General features: G+C 47.7%; 7 protein-coding genes across 7 annotated transcripts; 2 read left to right on the plus strand and 5 right to left on the minus strand.

Annotated features, from left to right (window-relative positions):
• Positions 1 to 1,475: 1,475 nt before the first annotated feature.
• Positions 1,476 to 1,862, minus strand: J7337_007282 (uncharacterized protein; the record flags this gene model as incomplete). Its single annotated transcript, XM_044824934.1, has 1 exon — positions 1,476 to 1,862. The coding sequence occupies one exon, from the start codon at positions 1,860 to 1,862 to the stop codon at positions 1,476 to 1,478; it is 387 nt and encodes a 128-aa protein (XP_044680591.1).
• Positions 1,863 to 3,865: 2,003 nt separating this feature from the next.
• J7337_007283 (uncharacterized protein) lies at positions 3,866 to 5,006 on the minus strand (the record flags this gene model as incomplete). The annotated part of the gene is made up of 2 exons (XM_044824935.1): positions 3,866 to 4,655; positions 4,705 to 5,006. 2 exons carry the CDS (start codon positions 5,004 to 5,006, stop codon positions 3,866 to 3,868), a joined length of 1,092 nt encoding a protein of 363 aa, XP_044680592.1.
• An 894-nt stretch (positions 5,007 to 5,900) lies between these two features.
• J7337_007284 (uncharacterized protein) lies at positions 5,901 to 7,084 on the plus strand (the record flags this gene model as incomplete). The annotated part of the gene is made up of 2 exons (XM_044824936.1): positions 5,901 to 6,149; positions 6,206 to 7,084. The coding sequence occupies 2 exons, from the start codon at positions 5,901 to 5,903 to the stop codon at positions 7,082 to 7,084; spliced, it is 1,128 nt and encodes a 375-aa protein (XP_044680593.1).
• Positions 7,085 to 9,047: 1,963 nt separating this feature from the next.
• On the minus strand, positions 9,048 to 10,644 carry J7337_007285 (uncharacterized protein; the record flags this gene model as incomplete). The annotated part of the gene is made up of 4 exons (XM_044824937.1): positions 9,048 to 9,683; positions 9,730 to 9,892; positions 9,935 to 10,495; positions 10,547 to 10,644. The coding sequence occupies 4 exons, from the start codon at positions 10,642 to 10,644 to the stop codon at positions 9,048 to 9,050; spliced, it is 1,458 nt and encodes a 485-aa protein (XP_044680594.1).
• Positions 10,645 to 11,812: 1,168 nt separating this feature from the next.
• J7337_007286 (uncharacterized protein) lies at positions 11,813 to 12,492 on the minus strand (the record flags this gene model as incomplete). Its single annotated transcript, XM_044824938.1, is given in 2 exon segments — positions 11,813 to 11,849; positions 11,864 to 12,492. 2 exon segments carry the CDS (start codon positions 12,490 to 12,492, stop codon positions 11,813 to 11,815), a joined length of 666 nt encoding a protein of 221 aa, XP_044680595.1.
• A 2,258-nt stretch (positions 12,493 to 14,750) lies between these two features.
• Positions 14,751 to 15,528, plus strand: J7337_007287 (uncharacterized protein; the record flags this gene model as incomplete). Its single annotated transcript, XM_044824939.1, has 2 exons — positions 14,751 to 15,249; positions 15,308 to 15,528. 2 exons carry the CDS (start codon positions 14,751 to 14,753, stop codon positions 15,526 to 15,528), a joined length of 720 nt encoding a protein of 239 aa, XP_044680596.1.
• A 302-nt stretch (positions 15,529 to 15,830) lies between these two features.
• J7337_007288 (uncharacterized protein) lies at positions 15,831 to 18,329 on the minus strand (the record flags this gene model as incomplete). Its single annotated transcript, XM_044824940.1, has 1 exon — positions 15,831 to 18,329. One exon carries the CDS (start codon positions 18,327 to 18,329, stop codon positions 15,831 to 15,833), a length of 2,499 nt encoding a protein of 832 aa, XP_044680597.1.
• Positions 18,330 to 18,944: the final 615 nt, after the last annotated feature.

Here is an 18,944-nt window from a genome sequence, read left to right on the forward strand (position 1 = left end):
ACGCTGTGCGGAGGTCAAGCTCAGCACCACGAGACCCCCAAATACCATACTATTGAACAGCAGTACCCATAGAGTGCCTGGAACAAGAATGCAGAGGAAGATTTCTTTGTACGCACCAAAAAGCCTGGAGGAATCGACGGGAAGAGCATCTATCCCGGTTGGGTCATGATAGCATCAAGCAAGCAATCTGCAAGCCCCGGATTATATGAAAGTCATACCAGTGGCTTATTCTCTACGTCTGGAATATTGAATAGATAGATCCTTTGTGCAAATATCCCTCTCGCAACAGGGCAGTAGAGATTCCATTAACAGCTGCTTCTCCAAGAAAACTCCCATGCTTGGTAACATATTAACCCATCCCGATTGAACTTTTGTCATGATATGTGTAACGGCCACCTATACTTGAAATAATTAAACGACTCGACAAGAAAGACAACCGATCTTGGTGCAGACAGTTCTACTCTCCCGCTTCGTATATGTGGTATTCAAACTTCAAGTTGCGAACAGTAAACGGAAATGCTAACTATTAATAAGAAGCTTGATACCTAAGAAACGTGAGATACTGGAAATAAGAGTCCGGAAATGGCTGTACTATGCTATTGATAGATGCAACAATGTTCGATAAGCCACGAAATGTTGCCACTCCAGCCATCTAACAATAATTTAATGCTCTGCAGTATGATAAAGGTGGTTACAAATTAATCTCAAAGGTGAATGTAATACTGCGCAGGAATGCCAAGGATCATATGTCAAGAATGCCAAAGCTGCAAGCCTGAACCCTCGACAGCATATTTAAAAACAACCCGTCACTCGTATAAGGCGCGTGATGTAAGCATTGCCTCCGAGATCTATCGAATCAAAATAACACAGCAGATCCTGAGGCCGGAGAAATTCACTGTTCTGTGAGGTTTCTCTAACCAGTTCGGGGCAGCTGAAAAGCAGGCTGGGGATTGGTGTGAGACAGGTGGAGGCAGTGCATTTTCAGCTTTATCCATATAATAGCTGACTTTGCCTGTCTTGATCCACCGACAACGATAATATATCGATATGACAGAAACAACTTATTCTACATTCTTAACTATCACGTCGTCAGCGGCTTTGGACGTCTTGAATCAGGGCGAAGAATCTAATACCTGCGGTTTTATAGATACGGACTCAGGTAAGTACTCCTCTCACTTTCCATTGATAGACTATTCTCATAAGATACCTAGAAATCCCGTGGACGTGTCCTGGAAAAGGCACATGTCTATACAATGAACTATATTCCGCTGTCGGTTGTTGTTGGAATGAGCCATGCACCGTCGTCTCGGTATGTTTAGACTATACCGCGGTCAGCGAAGGACAGTGCAATGAAGAAAGCCTCAGTGCTAGGATGAGTTGTTGGTAAAAAAGTCTTTTCAAAAAGTGCTTACAACATCAGGACTAATGGTGTTTAGTACTGATGCCAGAAATCCATACTGTCAGACCTGGAAATACTACGATATCTCTGCTTCACTTGTTTGGTGCACGGATGTCCAACCCACAGCAGAAGTGATCATTTTCAATCGACCTATTCTGACAGCATCGGATACTTTCCCAACTAATAGAATTCCAGCATCAACGGCACCGGAAACAGCATCGGCTAGTGCATCGACTGAAGAGGCACCATCCCCCACCGAGGTTTCGAAAGGCAAGTCTGGGGGCATGTCGTCAGAGAACAAGATAGGCCTTGGTGTTGGCCTTGGTGTTGGCCTACCTGCAACTGTGGCAGGTATAGTCTCAGCTGCTTTGGCAGTTTGGCTGGTGGTAAAGAGGAGGAGGAAGAAAAGAGCGGCGCCAGTAGTGCCACCAGTTCCCTTAGTCCCAACAACTTCGACAGCCATTTCTGGTGGCGACGGTTCAAGCTCTTAGATTCAACATTGTTATAGGATAGCCTGGCGTTGATATATATCGGCAGTGTCTTAATGGGAAGCAACTATAAGCAGATTTACAAATTTCAAAATGCCAATTGCCCTGGAAAAATACTTAAAGACAACACCAAGCTGCGTCATAGGGTGGCTATGTTGATATCGTGCAGCCATATCGAGGAATTTGACCGAACATGCCGTCGAAATGCTGAAGGTATTATGCTGCAGTATTTGGTGAGGCATCGTCGTATAATTCCCAATCGGTGAATTAAATGTGTTTGCAGTTGACGTTTGTGGCTGAGAGTTTAAATCAGCACAGACAGCTCAATTGTTCTATACTGCGGCTAGACCAAGCTAATTTGACTCCGTTATCCTCTTGTCTACCGAGTTGATACTGCAGGGTAAGAAGTGTCAAGGTGTCTCCTATCTGAAATTACCGCGGCCCCTTCATCCTGTCGATAACACAACAAATGCCTTCCAAGTCTACTAGATATGACCGTTGATATCGACTAGGTGCATGTTCGTATCTATGCTGGGATATGCTGGGAGTCACTAACGACGGCGTGGCGTCAGGTAAGTCTACACTACGGTACGGGTGAGGAAGCGAGGTCCCCGAAGGTTATATCCCCGGTAACCGAGTTACGCGCGCTGGCCTTGCCGGGAGGCACTTGGCAGTCTACGGGCATGCGTGACTCTCCCGTTGCCGAGATAAAGTCTAAACGATTGAGGTGACTCGATCAGTTCCCAGTTTAAACTGACAGTGGCTCGTCAAGAATTATCGACCAAGACATAAACCGGGGCATGGCGACATTGCGGACTGGCATTGCAATGCCTAAGAATAGATCAAAACTCACAGTAACTTCAAATCCGAGAACAGAAAATGCAAACGTGAAAAGTTCGGCACCTTGATGATGCTGAATTCCAGAACACCTCAGTCGAGGTTCGGCCGCCGCTGACGGCGGACCTGAACCCGCTCCGGCTACAACAGCGAAATAACCCTAAAGGCGAGTTAAACCCAAATTGCAAAGGGGTCAGACCCATCAGTGGCCCAAGTACGAATCCCGGCAGTGCAGGTCCACATCGGGGCGTTGGGCTGAACGCGCTTCTGCTTGATTGAGTGTAGCGTGCAGCGTAAGGTTATTGCTAGAACATCGAACGATTTCATCATAATCTCTGTGAGTATGTGTCATCAGCAGGGACCCAACACTCCGTAGAGTTCTCAAAGAATTGTAAAGGGGTGACAACGGCACGGAGGATGCCAGGAATACGTAATCCCAGGGACGCGGTACGGGAAACGAGCTACATTTGGGTGGCCGCCACGGACCTGCATGCATAGTGACTGATCCTTGATAACAAATCCCTGACACCCGGAGCTCTGGATTCGCCTCGCTGTTCTGTGCCTCCCAGCGACAGAAGCCCAGGACTGCTATCCAGGTGCTCGGTATTTGCAACGCAAGAACTGCCCTCGTGCGATTTAGAGTTCAGAGCACAAACAATTGATAAGCAAAGAAAAGCAAAGCAAAGCAATGACCATGTATTTTATTCGGGTCACTTGCACGAGCACAGTGACATTGAGGGCGGGAAGTGGGCAGACGGAAAATGCAACCTCGCGAATCGCTTTGGGATGAATTGTCACAGGTTTCATTGGAGCCGGCGTACGGATGCACTTCACAGGGGAACCGTCTGTAACAAATTTCCGCTACCTTTTCCGACGGTTCCGCTGACGAATGCACCTTTAGGCGAACCGGTTTCTTGGTGAGCGCTGATCAGGTTCGTTTTCTGGAAGGTGGACTTTTCTTGGCTTTGTCGATCCCTGTCATGGAAGTTGGGGGGTGATCCTTCGATCGGGTCAACGGCCGCCGAATGGAAATTGGATGCGGATTGTGCGAAAGCCAAGCTTTTGTCTCTGGCGATCAAGAGTACTCGGAAAATACATTGTGGAGGAAAATAATGGAACTTATTATTACAACGCTGATAGGCTATTTTTGATCCCGTAGGATGCTCAGTTGGCTCGAATTCGACGCAACCTCCGTCTCATCCGTCCGTGAACCCGTGCCCTTGGAATTCTTTCGGGAGTCAATGTATTCCGTGACAGTAATTTCTTGAGTCCTTAGAATACCCTCAGAAGGTTGCCGAGTGTGATGGACAGTACCGAGAGCGAATGTTTCTGTCGTAGGGTCGTCTCCAAGTGTATCGTTTACCCTCGTGTTCTTCCTACTCCGCATCCCCGTTCCGTTGGATTGTGAGTGAGAATAAACATATCCAGTGCCCTGTCTCTTCTTATTCCAGAATCCATATAGCGTCGGTGCGTTGACAACGATTGTCGCGGTCAGAAGCTCTGTGCTGGCCCATGTCGTACGATTGACTTGGCTGTCTTTGTTCATGGAGTTGATCGGCAATCGGATGACGGTAATAGCGACGATAAAAATACCGAGAGTGAAGAGAACATATAATTTGAGTTTGCGCTTCCAGGATGTCTTGAGCGAAAAGAATAATGGAATCGGGACAGCGAGAAGCATCACGTCAGTGACGATGTTGAGAACGCCGACGACGATGAGCTGTAGCTGGGCCTTGGAGCATGTTCCAGGATCGGGAACGACCTGCCAGTACAAATGAAATGGCACGCACTCGCTGAAAGTCGTGACTTGGACAGCAACGTAAGTACCGAAGAAAACGAGGAGAAAAGAATACATAATCGTCTTCTGATATCGTAAGTTGAGGAGTAATCGTCGATAAACATCGAGAAGCACAAGCTTCTGTAACCAAAGGCTAATAAAAATGTCAGCACGACTCGAGCCGAGTCAGAAGGAACACTAACAATGAATTGTAAAAGACTCGATTGGTAATGGCGAATTTACTCCCAATCTCCCGTCGATAAATAATCTCATCCGTAAAAACCATCTTCTCTCGAAGACTCGGTTTGATATTATTCGTTCCCCAAGTGAGAACGACATGAATGAGCGCCAATCTCACAGCACAGCATAGAATGGCGCCCATTGTGAGGTAATCACCAAGCACATACTTCTGCTTGGCGACTTTTCTCCATATCAGCCGCACCCCCATGATCAGGAGTGACAAGCAGCTGAAGAACCAGTGAATGAACAGCGTAGGATCCTCCATCGTGTCGAGTTACACTGCGGAAGCGAAAAGAAAGAAAAAAGAAACAAGGGCGATTTTCACGGCGGGGGGATGGGCGCAGATCACATATCTTTTTATTGCTACAGTACGGCATCTGTGAATGAATTGTTTGATGAAACGCTTCCTGTTACTTGCTTTGCTTCTTTTCAGCTTTCCGCCACTTGCATCCCAGCGGGAACGTTCCCCGTTAATTACGCTTGTTTTTTGCGTGTGTTGGTCGACTTGAGTTTACTGACGATATGCTTCTGGACTTGTCAGTTTTAGTGCCTAGCTTGGTTTGTCGTGGCGTTAGGTTGTTCTGTGCTCCGTACATTGGGTGCCAGCGCTAGAACGGGCCGTTTTCCTTCGACGGGGAGAATTAAAGTCTCCGTATGGGCTAGTTACGGAATGGCATTTGCAAGCGGTAGTATTAATAAACTTATTTAATAGTAATTTCTATGGAATACACGATGTCAACTGACACCTTGAAATAATATCGCTTGGTACCATCAATCGGGCAATTGGGCCGTTTGTCGGTTGTCCCCCTCATGCGCCATTTTCTCGTTGCAGGGATATCACGCGGGTTCCTGGGATGCGGATGATACGAGCTGCAACTTTAGCTACAGCACCGTAGCAGGGGCCTAAACGTCTAGACTCTAGAGTTCAGTCCGTCACATCCCAAATGGAAAATGAGGATGACGATCCTGTCTAGTGTAGCTCACTAGCCAGGAGGCCTTGACCTTGAGCAACCTCAATTCCGCAGTGTAAACCCCCTGCATGATGCAGTATATCTGCGACTCTTTCTTTTCCTTCTTTTCTTTTTTGTTCTTCCTGCATCCGCGCTGCATCTCCTTCCCCATCCATCCATCCCATCTCTTCTCATTCCATCTGCCCACCATGCGTTTCACCTCCCTCCTAGTCGCTGCTACCGCGACATTCACGCAATGTCTCGCTGCGAGCTATGGAAGCTATGGTGAAGTCCCTGCTATTCGCACATACTTCATGGTCGGTGGAGGTTATGCAGATGATGGTGCAGGCGGAGAGATCTTCCGTGATCAGATGTACGTGGAGAGACTGGTCCCTACCAAGGGACCATACAAGTCTACGCCTCTCGTATTCATCCACGGACAGGCCCAAACAGGAACCGTAAGTCCCATCGGTCCATGTTACGATATACGACCTCGGCTGACGCACATACATAGAATTTCCTAAATAAGCCTGACGGAGGCCGTGGTTGGGCGAGCCAGTTCATCAACCAGGGCTACGAAGTTTATATCGTCGATCAGACCTTCCGAGGACGATCGGCATGGGCGCCCCTCGCCGGTGCTACCAAGCCCTCCACATACTCGGCCCAGATCATCGAGCAGCGCTTCACTGCCGTGCAGGAGTTCAACCTGTGGCCCCAGTCTCAGAAGCACACCCAGTGGCCTGGTACCGGCAAGCGAGGAGACCCTGTCTTTGACGCCTTCTATGCTTCCAACGTCCAGTTCATCAACAACGCCACATACCAGCAGGAGACCGTCCAGGCTGCTGGTGCTGCCCTTCTTGACAAGATTGGCAAGCCTGTTATCCTCCTTGGTCACAGCCAAGGTGGTATGATGCCCATTCTTGTCGCTGATGCCCGCCCCAAGCTCACCAAGGGCCTCATCCTTCTTGAGCCCTCTGGCCCTCCCTTCCGAGACGCCGTCTTCAGCACCAAGGCCTCTCGCGCCTACGGTCTGACTGACATTCCCCTCGTCTACAGCCCTGCCGTCACCGACCCCTCCACCGATCTCGTCCAAGAGGTCCAGCCCAGCCGTGGCAAGGACTTTGTCGAGTGTATCCTCCAAGCCAAGAAGCCTGCCCCTCGCCGTCTCGTCAACCTTGCCAAGAAGCCCATCCTCCTCATCACCTCTGAGGCTTCTTATCACATGCCTTATGACTACTGCATTGCTCGTTACCTCAAGCAGGCAGGTTGCTCCAAGACCAAGCACATCGAGCTTGGTGAGGTTGGCATCCACGGCAATGGACACATGATGTTTATGGAGAAGAACAGTGATCAGATCCAGGCTCTTGTCGAGCGCTGGGTGCGATCAACATAATTTGGCTACTCTTTTAGCCCTCGTGTCGCTTCTCACTGAGCGATCTTTGCTGCCTAAGGGAGCTTCAGTATTGGGTTCAGCGGCCGTTCAAGACTGGCAGAATAATAGATCAAACATACTCGTTGTCGATGACCCATATATATAGAATTAATTATAACTTTAATGCCATACTAAAACTCTCACAATAATAATCGCTATAAATGCTGCAAAAGCACAAAGCAAGTGGTCTTGTTTCAGTGAATAGACTCGCAAAGACCGACTCCAGATGCGGATACCTCTCGAAAAGGGGTCGATCATTATGGGATCTTTTACATACCTAGGGGAGGAAAGAAAACTCCGGACCTTGGCCCTAAGGGATAAAAATATTAGGTAAATTTAGCCTAAGCTTAGGATAGTCTTTGGTAAGTTTATTTTTAACACCTTATACTAAGGTTCGGTGTTTTCTTGCCTCCTGAGGCATACCCAAGACTTTACTCAATGCGCCACCACATTCGGCCTATATTATCTTGCGTCTACTCTGATGGATCTCCCGCGCAAGTCGGACCCATAGTCGATGATTCTACCTATATCTAGAGCCAGTTGAGGTTAGCTTACGACCCGACTATGATTGTATAAGAAATGCATAATATACCTTGATTTTTTGTATGGGAGCCTCCGAGGATTATCCCCATTCGTTGGTACCTTGATCCGCTGAACAGCTACAACCACGATATCCTCGCTAACATAATTTCTCCCGTTCGAGTCTAGGAAGAACTTGATCCCCACGGTTTCCCCCCCCTTGCTCTGGAGGTTCATCTCATGCGTATGCTCTCCATCACAGAACCCCCACTTCTGACTCTCGGATTCTTGAGCCACGAAATGCAGACTGGTCAGGACGCCTATCTCGGTCTCCCATAGACGGAGAGCCTTCAAGTAACCACCGTAAACGCGCCATTTATCTGGCTCATAGTGAGGTATATCTTCGATCTCTTGTTCAAAAGACCCTCCATGTATGCAAGCACACCGGTCTTGCTTCTTGACACCTTTCTCGTGCTCTGGTGAGTCTATGGTGAATGGCCCAAAAAACATTGGTTCATGACCCTCTGCGTACTTAAAAACCATTGAAGTCATCATGAGCAGCTTTGTCCTCGTGCTGTGACACATCGTGATGGGGATAGTTTCGAGTGGTTTTGAGCAGTCGAACCACGTCACAACTGCCTGTCGACTCGGAAGGCCAACACCAGGATAGCGCAGTCTTTTGATTATTGACCTGCCATGGATCTGCCCAGATTCCTCGATTGGGAATCTTGTCTGTGGACGCTCGGGGACCCAGTAATGCCCCAGAATGTTATCCTGATCCTTATTCTCGCGCTCTTCTCCTAGATTCACGGTGCTAAACTCGATCGTCAATACGCCAAGGAACGTCAGTGAGGCGTTTCGGTCGTCAGACCATCGGCAGTGAAAACCCTCGATAGACTCCATATTTAACCCTTGTTTGGCAAGACCCATCTCTTCTGGTCCAGGTCTTCCAATGATGAAAGGTTTTGTTTTGTTCGTTACGAAGCGTATGCCATCAATTTTGTCCTTCCCAGTGATGTAGCATTTTCGTGATCTGCTCATCGCTGTCCATGACGAAGTAACGCATGGCAGTGGCAAGGCCGATAGATAACCGAACTGCTTTTTGATAGCGCTCCTCCCGGCGCTGCAGTGCCGCACAATTTCTTGCTCACACAAGGATAGATGATAGTACTCCCCAGACGAAGATCGGCTGTCAACAAAGAGGCTGGAGTGAATGCCATTGGCATGATGGGCGTTATTGCTGTTGCAACACAGGGCGAGATCGACAACTGGATTAGACTTGGACCAGCTACAGCTCTCGCAGAGCTTGGCGTGTCAAAGTAGAAGGTCCTCAGTAGATCAAAAAAAGCACTTTTAGAATTTGACTTCGAGTTCTTTGTCATCATTATCATTTCTATCGTTCCCATCACTTGGCCTCCCTCATCAGTAAACTACTACCAGCTCCTTCATCGGCACTAATACTCACGTAGCTTCCAGAAGTCACCGTAGCCTTCCTATCATTCAGAAACCCATTCTTCTCAGCAACTTGAACAGGACCTCCAATACATCCTTGACACGTCTGCATCTGCGAAGATGACAACATACTTCCAGCAACCCAATTATAAATCACCCATGCTGCTTGCAGAAATACAAGATCTGCAAGAAGGATCGCCAAGAGCATCACACCCGGACTCTTACTCTGCGGCACAGAACAGAGATACTGCGAGACTATCGTAGCATCTTTGCTGCCCAGCGGGCCCATTTTACTGGCAAACATATCATAAGTTTCGTTTAGAAGAACAAGGTCCTTTTCCGTCGGTGGAGCTGGTGCTCCTGGTTTTGGGATTTGGGCATAGCGTGTAGCTTGGCCAGTTAATGATGAGCCATTTAAAAAAGAGCCATTTTTGCGATTTGGATCATCTGGTGGAAGTATGGCATATCGAAGATTCTTTTCATCAAGGAGCAGACTGGGCGCGTTCTTGTTTCCGAGGTCAACGGCGATGAGGGAGTGAAGAATTCTTGTGTAGTGGAGACTTTCCCATACAACTGGGACAAACTGATTCTAGGAATTGTGAGTATAAGCTGTCACATAGTTGATGTCAACATACCTTTTGGTCAGTCTTGATGAAAGATGTGTCATTGAGAGCTGCGGGCCGTAAGTATAAGAAATGCTTAGTAGGGAGAAGAAACTCACGTTCGTTCTGGATAAACCCATCAGAGGAAAGAAACCATCCAGCGAGGTTGAATAACTTTGGGTCACGAATGCTTAATCTTGTTAGCATATGAGGATAATACTTTTGGAGATTTTCTTACTCTTTGATAGTCGGATTAGTCGTGAATGTGATCCCTCCCGTCATCCAATACGAATCATCTCCCAGATCTTGAGTTTGCGACATAGTTGACAGAATACCCGTGAAATAAATATTCAGCAATCTTGTTCCCCACCAGGTACTTGCATGAGTATTGTAGTTATCCTCGATAACATAATCATATATGTGATCACTCTGACCAGTGTATTCAGCACCAAGGGTAATGTTCACTAGGCCTTCACTTGTCATGACATTGCAAGAGGCTGTGGCATCAGTGAAAGTCGTGATCCAGGAGAGCCACCAGCTGTTTGACGCTCTAGCATCTGATTTTCGAAGGTTAATATCGACTTTTGTGAGATAGCAGTCTTCAAGAGTATTATTCAAATATGCAATGGAAGGATATGTCTTTCGAAAAGCTGAGTCGTCGTCTGATGACGTGAGAGCCTTGACGGAGTATTGAAAACCAAGGTTGGTCGAGAAAATACGATCGCCGACAGATAATATCTTGGGCTGGCATTTGACTTTCATATTATTGTCCCAGTTCAGAGGTGCTTTCATAAACCATCTGCATACGACTATTAGAATGCCACCTAGACCAGGAGTATCTAGTTCTTACCGAATTGATTGAGTGGTTGTACCATTAGGATCATCAGTGAAGATGGGCTTGAGATAAAACGCACTCGACGCAAGATTGATGATCGTAAACAAAACCATTAATACCAAACCGCCCCCGATAGCCACTGGAGTAAACCATCGAAATGGATAAGGTCTCGTAATGGGATATGAGAACCACGAAGAATGCATCGCGACAGTTGGGCAATTCTGCCCCGTTAGATCTGATGAGGAACGATGCCCAGAAATTAGGAAATGTGGGCATTTATCTACCTCAAGCCCAGCCCAACCATCGTAACGTGTAGGATCGTGATCCCTGCGATGGCTGACTTCTGAGGTGCAGGGTAAGCCTCTGAGGCTCGGCAATTTCCACATCCGATTGGATAAGACGAGCCAAATTTAGCACGAGAAGCCCTCGCGTCGCACTTTGGCCAACAGCTCAGCCTTCTTTTGCTGCACTCCTCCTGCACCTAAGATTAATTAGCGTTTTATTGCTCCTTGCTATCAACTGCGTAGTGAAAGCTTAGCTTGCTCTTATGGGTTCCAGAACCAATGACTTTTGGTGGCATTTTTATCTGTGGTTACCACGAAATGACTGCTTGTTTGGGAATTACCTGAGATAAGAAGCACAGCCACAGGTTAACGCAACAACGGACGCCTTTTTAATGTTTTGCCAACATCTTTATTTAATTTTTTAGATCCGGAACTAATGATTCAGAACTGGGAGATATCTAAGCCTCAAATATTTCTTAGGGCTGTCTTGAAGCTTCATGCTACTAAACTGCTTTAGAAATGCTAATTTATATGTATTGTCCCACTTGATAAACGATCATGGCAGGAGCTTATTTCAGCAAGTTTCGTTCCCTTAAATGTTCAAGATTGATTGATGACTCCTTCGTCGCTCCAATTCCAGCCATCCAGCGACTTGAACAACGACGACGTTGACCAACTATAAGTTAGGCTCCACGTTGATGCTCTGCCGTGTTTAACCAGGAACTCCCACTGTTGTAGACCCATAGTCTACTCTGTTTTCTATAGCAATCTCTTATAGTAGGTAATTTCTACTACAAAGCAAGACTTAGCCATCGTCATTGATTCACGTCTACAGCTTTGAGATTCGATAAGAGCTCAGGAGGAATCATCACTGCTTTTGACTACTTCACGCGCATTGAAGCCTTAGTATTTTACTCGGAATATCGCATATTGCTATGTTGAGCCAACTTGACTATAAGTAAACCCGAACCTATTCCCTATCGGCCCCCCTCCCCTTTCAAACCACACAAGCGCCTCCTAGCATACCAACTTGACTAGGATGTCTTACATGCAACGTCCATACTGATCCATCCACTTGATCTCCGCATTAGGTGAAGAGTCAATCAGTCTCCAGCAAACAACCATGTATCCAACCCGCTCAATAATGCCAAAGTCCGGCTTCATGCATTGGAAGATGTACGCAGGGGCAGTGGTGATCTTCAGCTCCTGAGGCTCTTGGTCATCAAACATGTGAACCAGACCAAAACCGCTCTGACCCCGAGCAACAAAGTCACTTTGCACAGCAACGACCTGAAGACAAAGGGATTCCAGGTGGTTGTACCAATCCGCCTCATCCAAGATACCCCAGTGATTGCAGGGCTGCCCAAGCTCACAGTCCTGTGGAATCGAATGGTAGATCATAAAGTTTCTAGCAACAGGGAAGTGAGCAGCTTGTTGAACTCTACCAATGAAAGTGCGAGAAAAGGCTTGCCCGATTACAGGCTGCTCTCTGACTGCAGCATATCTTGGGTCGGCCTTGAGATATGCCTTGCTAAGGCGTGGGGTCTCGTCATAGGTTCCATCGGGAAGAAGGCGACGGGGTGCTCGAGTTACATCCCAGTCGCTGATAAGCGCCTCATCACGGTCGACGAGTCGTCCTAGGTTGGAAATGGTACGGGCAGCCTTTGCAGAATCCATTAGTTTTGATGGGATTTCACAAAGTGAAATAAACAGAGAGGTTTATTGTTTCTGAGAAAGGCTGCTATTAGTGAAAAGAATACTCTGTCGAAAGATTGCTAAAGGCTGGTCGTAGGTATGAGAGGTTTAGCAAGTCTTGTAGTCAACGTCGTAATTGCTATGTTGTTGCGATCCGATGAAGAATGGAGTGCATCTCTAGGGGACAGACTACCTACTTATAGAAAAAGAGGATGTCATGTTCTGACGCAAATAATGAACAGCTGCTACTGTTCATGTGCAAGCGATGCAAAGTTTCTACTACTCAAGTTCAGCTTCTTGGTAACTTGTACACGAACGGGGTTATCTAGAACCATTATAATGTTCAGGGGCTAAAGGCACAGGTGCAGTTGAACATGCAATTCTACTCACTCTGATCATTACTTATCTCTATTTAGGATGCGTAAGTAATTAGTTTGAGATAAACCTAGATAAACCGCGAACAAAGGCAGAAACACGGACACTTTTCTACATGCCGTTTCAAATAAGGCTCATTTTCAATATCTGCGATCTCAAAGTGATACCTAGAATAAGGATCTATATCGGTCTAACTGCAAAAGAAAAGGGGACTTGTATCTGTGGCGGTTACTATTAGTGATTTTGATGTTGGTATTTCTAAGCATTTACTAGAGAGTGGTTATCAGGCGTTCTTATACCACTACTTTGAGTGTCGGATGTAGCCGCTCCCTCCAATGCTAGATCACATTTTACACTACTTGGAACAGGCAAAACAAAAACCGGTCATCATGATAGCCCCGCAGCAAACGCAGAAGACACCTTTCTCTCTCGCCTACCTGAGAAACTGGGATCTAGCATCTTCACGAGCAGCCCTCTGGAATTGCATATCGCCGGAGCGTGCTGGGCTAGGAGCATGCTTGCTATATCGAGCACACTAATATGCATTACTGTGTTTGCTATTACCTGGCTGTGTGCTGATTTCTATAAAGCGATCGGCATAGGCCAATACATAACTGGAGTTCTATCAGTTATAAATGCAGCAGTTTAATTTGCCTTCCGGGATTATAGCAGTCTGCTATCAGGACGAGAGTAACTATCCGTTGTTGTCTAGAGAAATAATTCATAGTTAACTAGCTGGTTTTGTATTTATTCCAGTAAAGGTTAAGCAATTTGAAAATTATTAGACTTATAATTACTTAATGTTCAAACAGATTGGCTTACTGGCTCAACAGTTTTTACACTGCGTGACAGTCGGCACTCGGCAGCTTATCAGAGTTCTGGCTATCTAGTAAGTTTGCAGTATTATCTGCCACGTAGTCCTATCAATTAAACGGTCCAAAACGCCATTTTTGTTTTCCTTCCCCAGCCTCCTCACCTTTCTTTTGTTCACCTCATACGTTGGTGGTGTTTCTCGAGCGACAACCTCCGAGCTTCCGCCGACACTTGCAAGCATCAAAACATCTCACCGATAACACGCTTTAACACACCAAGCCGTCATGGCGTCGCGTAGATACCTCAAAAATCTCCCGCATGTGTTACCCAGGCTGAAAACTTGCGCTGCTCGCTCAATATCAGCCATTCCGAAATATCCGATTTCGGCGACCCGAAAGTCGTCGACTCAAGCAGTGCCGATACCAGGCCGATATTCACAGCCAATTCTCGAAGATCCGCTTACATTACCAACAACTGCACATTATGTATTTGATCGGAAGATACAATCTGAGGAGGAGGAAATCCCCGGTTATGAAGCCTCGCGGTTCTATCCGGTCGAGATTGGAGAAGTTTTCCGGGGTCGGTATCAAGCAGTGACGAAGCTCGGCTATGGGAGCTCATCAACAATATGGCTCGCCAGAGACTTGCGGTAAGTGATTGTTAGTGAAACAAGCTTGAGAATGCAACTCATCGTGTGGTACAGAGACAGCAAATATGTCGCCCTCAAGATCTACGTTCATACCTCCCGCAATCACCGAGAAATTCCCGTATACGAAACATTATCGCCAATTCTAGGCAAGACCAAACACCCTGGAAGTAGAAACATTAGAATGCTTTTAGGATCGTTCGAAATGAGTGGTCCTGATGGTCGTCATAAAGTGTTGGTGCATGAGGGCGCACAAATGAGTCTACGTCACTACAAGGAAGTTTTTCGACAAGACGGACTCGACGAGGATTTCGTGAAAAGGACAGTAAAAGAGCTATTGCAAGCTCTTGACTTTATTCACACGGAGGCAGAGTTAGTACATACAGGTGTGTCCTTACTCGCGATCATGCTTCTCTATCACTTTGCTAAGATTCTAGACATTCATCCCGGGAACCTCTTGCTAGGCGTCGTAGATGACGATTCACAGCTCGAATTTTTGGCTTCCATGGCCTTCAAATCACCTGTCGCTCGGAAACAAGCCTCGGAATGTCGAACAATATACCTCTCACGACTCATGCGCCCAAGGCCAGGTTCAATCCTCTTATCAGACTTTGGTGAGGCGAGGGTCGGTCTTGGACCTCATGCGGACGATATCATGCCCATCCCATACCGTGCACCTGAAGTCATCATGAGCATGCCATGGAACCAGTCTGTAGACATCTGGAGCGTTGGCCTGACTGCCTGGGATCTTCTCGGTACAGATCGGCTGTTCACGGCGATGGATGGAGACGGAGAAATGTACGATGCAGCGCATCTAGCCGAACTCATAGCGGCGCTGGGTCCACCACCTAGGGAATTTTTAAAGAGGAACCCTCGGAGGGCAGCCGACTTTTGGGACGAGCAAGGTAATCTGGGCAGGATACTTGACAGTTTACAAAGACGCCTGCTGACATAATGTGCTAGGTAAATGGAAAGGACCCGCACCTATTCCCAAGAATCGCTCCCTGCAAGAGCTTGAGACGAAGCTCCGGGACAGCTCGGCTTTCATTGCGTTTCTGCGACGCGTATTGACGTGGATGCCAGAGAATAGGCCTACTGCGAAGGCACTACTACAGGATCCGTGGTTAATGACTAAGAGCAGTGCTAGTGCGAAAGTTGAGTCGATGGATGCCGAGGGGCAGTAATGCTGAAGGAGTAGGTCCGAAGCCTAACGAGCCCTACAAAGCGAGAGGTTGGGAGGCTACTTCCCACTAAATAGACGCCGGGCAGTTCTTTGTCTAGAGAGTATAGGCTGCGATAAGCTAAGCAACGATATCATACGGCTAGAAAACTGAGATTGCTTAGATATACGAAGCTCTATTGCAGTATAGGACGTTGCCTGTTATATGGAACCGTATATAGGAACAAATATACCAAGAATTGAACAGGCTGAAGATAAATGACAGGAATTGAACAGGCTAAAGATAAATGACAGAAATCGAAACTCTCACCAAGCCTTGCCTGAAATCGACTTCTTCTTCGTCGCACCCCTAAGTCTCCCAAAGAAATTCCCTCCCATGACCGACGTCCTCGCAACAGTCTCATCCCTTTCCCTATGATCCTCACACTTCCTCGGCGCCACCCGTCCCTGACTCTCCCAATAAAACCTCGACACATCAAACTCATGGTGCGTCCCCGGCGCCACACAAATAACCTTCTCCTTCGTAGCTTCCAGCTGCGGCCAACAAGCATCACACCAATTACAGCCCGGAAACTCCTCTGATTTATTAGCGTTGGTCACTTGGATGATCTTTCCGCATAGCTTGTTGGAGCAGCATGCTGTTGAGTCAATGGTAGGCCACCATTCGCGGAAAGACGCTTTTTCGGATGAAATCATGGATGCTTTGCTCTTAAGCTCGAGTTGGGTGCAGATTTCATTACAGACATGTGTTGCGAAGAAGAATTTGAAACCTTCTCTTCCGAGGTTCGTGTCTGCGAGTTTGAAGCGTTCTGGATCGAGGGTGTGAATAGCTGGGTCTGTGAGGACGTGCCCTACGCCTTGGAGATCGCAGACCAGAAAGCTTCCCCAAGATCGTTCGTAGGTGAAGTGTGAGAAAGCCTGTGCTGCTTTGTTGAATTCATCGTCTGGGTTGTCTTCGTTGACGTAGCTGCAGTTATTGTTGTACTTGACATAATCGCCCTCGATGAAGGGTTCAAGAGAGATGTAATCGGTGCCAGAGTCGCCAGATTTACCCTTGAGGCATGATGTGACGATAAAGTCAATCGCATGCTTGTCGCCTGTAAGAGCGTTGAACTCTAGAGCGAAAGCTTTGCAGAGAGCTTGACAGCGCATGTCCTCAGCAAGATGCGCAAGACGCTTTCCACCACGCTTGAAAGACTTGACGACGTATGGGTTTGTGGAGTGCGTCGTCTTGGCGCAGTATGCAAGACGCAGAGCGCCTTGAGCGAATGGCATGCGACGTTTGTGAACGTTGAGTTCCATGACGCTCAACTTGATGTTATCGTCGTGAGCCATCATGTCATTCAGCGTACCAGAGCGGTGGATCACAGTATCGGGACTGAAGCCTTCGACAACAAGTTTATCTTCAAACCAACTCTGATCAGACCACTTCTTATCAACATCTTCAAGAATTGCTTCGCTTCCCTTCTCGTTGAACTCATCGTCTTCCGCTTCACCAATGGCGTCAAGATGAGACATTTGAGCAGTCTTTGTTCCCTTCTCACCGGTTCGAGAAGAAGACTCTGACATTCGAACGGCAGTGCGTGAGGCAGAGCTAGTGACGCTCTTGACAACAAGGTGGCGAAGGGCACTGTACGTAGTACCCAGCTCGGCTTCTTCAAAGAGCAGACCACCCTTCGCAGTGCCCTTGGAGCTACCAAGAACACTACTCCTCGGTCCAGAGTTCGCCTTCAAAGCCTCTCGGTAGTGGGGGTTCGTCTTCAGAAGCTTGCAGTCCGCAGACGCAGCAGCATATTCCTGGAGGAAAACGTACGCCATCTTGTCAGTCGCGCTTAAGATACGGAGAAGAGCGTAGTTGAGGTTCAGACCGATCATCTGCTTCAGAAGAGGCTGGTAGTGAAGCTTATGCGGTTCGCTTCCAGGGGTGTAGTAGTCATCACTCTTCTCAGTCCAACTGTGAAAGATGTTACCGTGTGGTGGAGCATCAGCAATGTGGATGATACATCGGGTCTGATTCTTCCAAGAGGCATTGACGGCTTGTTGGATGCCACCAAGGACATCTTCCGGTGCATCACCGCCGCCCCGAGCTTTCAGCTTATCGATGAAACCCCTCACCTTCTCCACATCGGTGGTGAAGTCGATGAACTGAATATGGTTCTTATCACAGTGATCTTTGTAACTGACCACTGCAATTCTAACCTCCGCCTCATTATAGAACGTCTCGGTAATATCCTCCATGATCTTCTTGACCTGCTCTTTAGCAGCAGCGATGAAGGGTCCCATAGACGAAGTAGTATCCATGAGAAACAGCAGATCTGTAGCACAAGCTGCCTTGAACATTCCCTCATTGGGAGTTCTCTTCATTTGAGCGGCTGCTTGAGCCTCTCGCTTGAGCTCAAGAACACGAAGTCTCGCTTCAGCGGCAGAAAGGCCTGTAAGACCTGCTTCACGCTTGAGACGATCGTTTATAGCGCGCTCCTGCTGCATTGCGCGGCGGAGATCATCGCGTTCGATCTCCATCTGGCGGAGACGTTCGCGGGTGCCAGAGGAGGTAGCATTGGATGTTCCGGAGTCGCCGGGGGATCGGAGACGTTGGAGAGCGCCGGCGATGGGCGGCATGGATCTGGGTTCATCGCTGCGGATAGGTAGTGTGCGGTCTCTGCTTGGGGGATAGGGAGGGAGGATGGTAGATGCTGAAGATGCAGTGGAGGTTGCGGAGGAGGTGTCAGTCAGAGTACGAATATCTCGTGTCTCTCCATCATTTCCAGTAGAGCCTGATGGTGAGTATGGAGGAGGGGCACTCATTGTGGTATGTATTGATGAATTGGACTACTTGGTGAATACCGCTGTTCAGTATTGGAAGCAAGTATATATATTCAGCCCATCGCAACATATGTTACTATTTCCATTCCCGGCACCGAAGTCGATCAACTTACTCCTCATTATCGCAATGCTAGGCTCTTTCGGAAACCTAGTGTGTGCTCTTCGCCCGATAAGGCGCCCTTTGCGCATCGACATATCAAACGCCATCTCCACCGAGGCTCTCCATCAGGAAGCAAGAAAACATCAGACCTAGCAAGAGGGTGTCAAAATAAACTCGGCAACAGGCATCCTAAAGATGCCCTGAGCTTATGCTGAGTCTTTTTGTCATCTTGGCTCAAGGTCCTGGGCATTCTTCCCTTCCCTGGCCCTCCATATAAACCGGGCGTTTTTCAGGCCTCAATTCCGCGCCGTTATTCCCATTCCGCATAATTGGGTCCAATCACAGCCCCTGGTGTCTCACCACTTTGAGCACTGATCGACACTAACTTCTCTGTTGGTTCAGATTGACCAATCAGATCAATGCACGAATTCGCCCTGTTGGAGGGTGTAGTCCTGAAAAAGATCGTGTCTGCCTGATGGAGGCAGTGTTTTGGTGGA

The sequence above is a fragment of the Fusarium musae genome, chromosome 5 (assembly GCF_019915245.1).
Source record: "Fusarium musae strain F31 chromosome 5, whole genome shotgun sequence".
In the NCBI taxonomy this organism is placed as follows: domain Eukaryota; kingdom Fungi; phylum Ascomycota; class Sordariomycetes; order Hypocreales; family Nectriaceae; genus Fusarium; species Fusarium musae.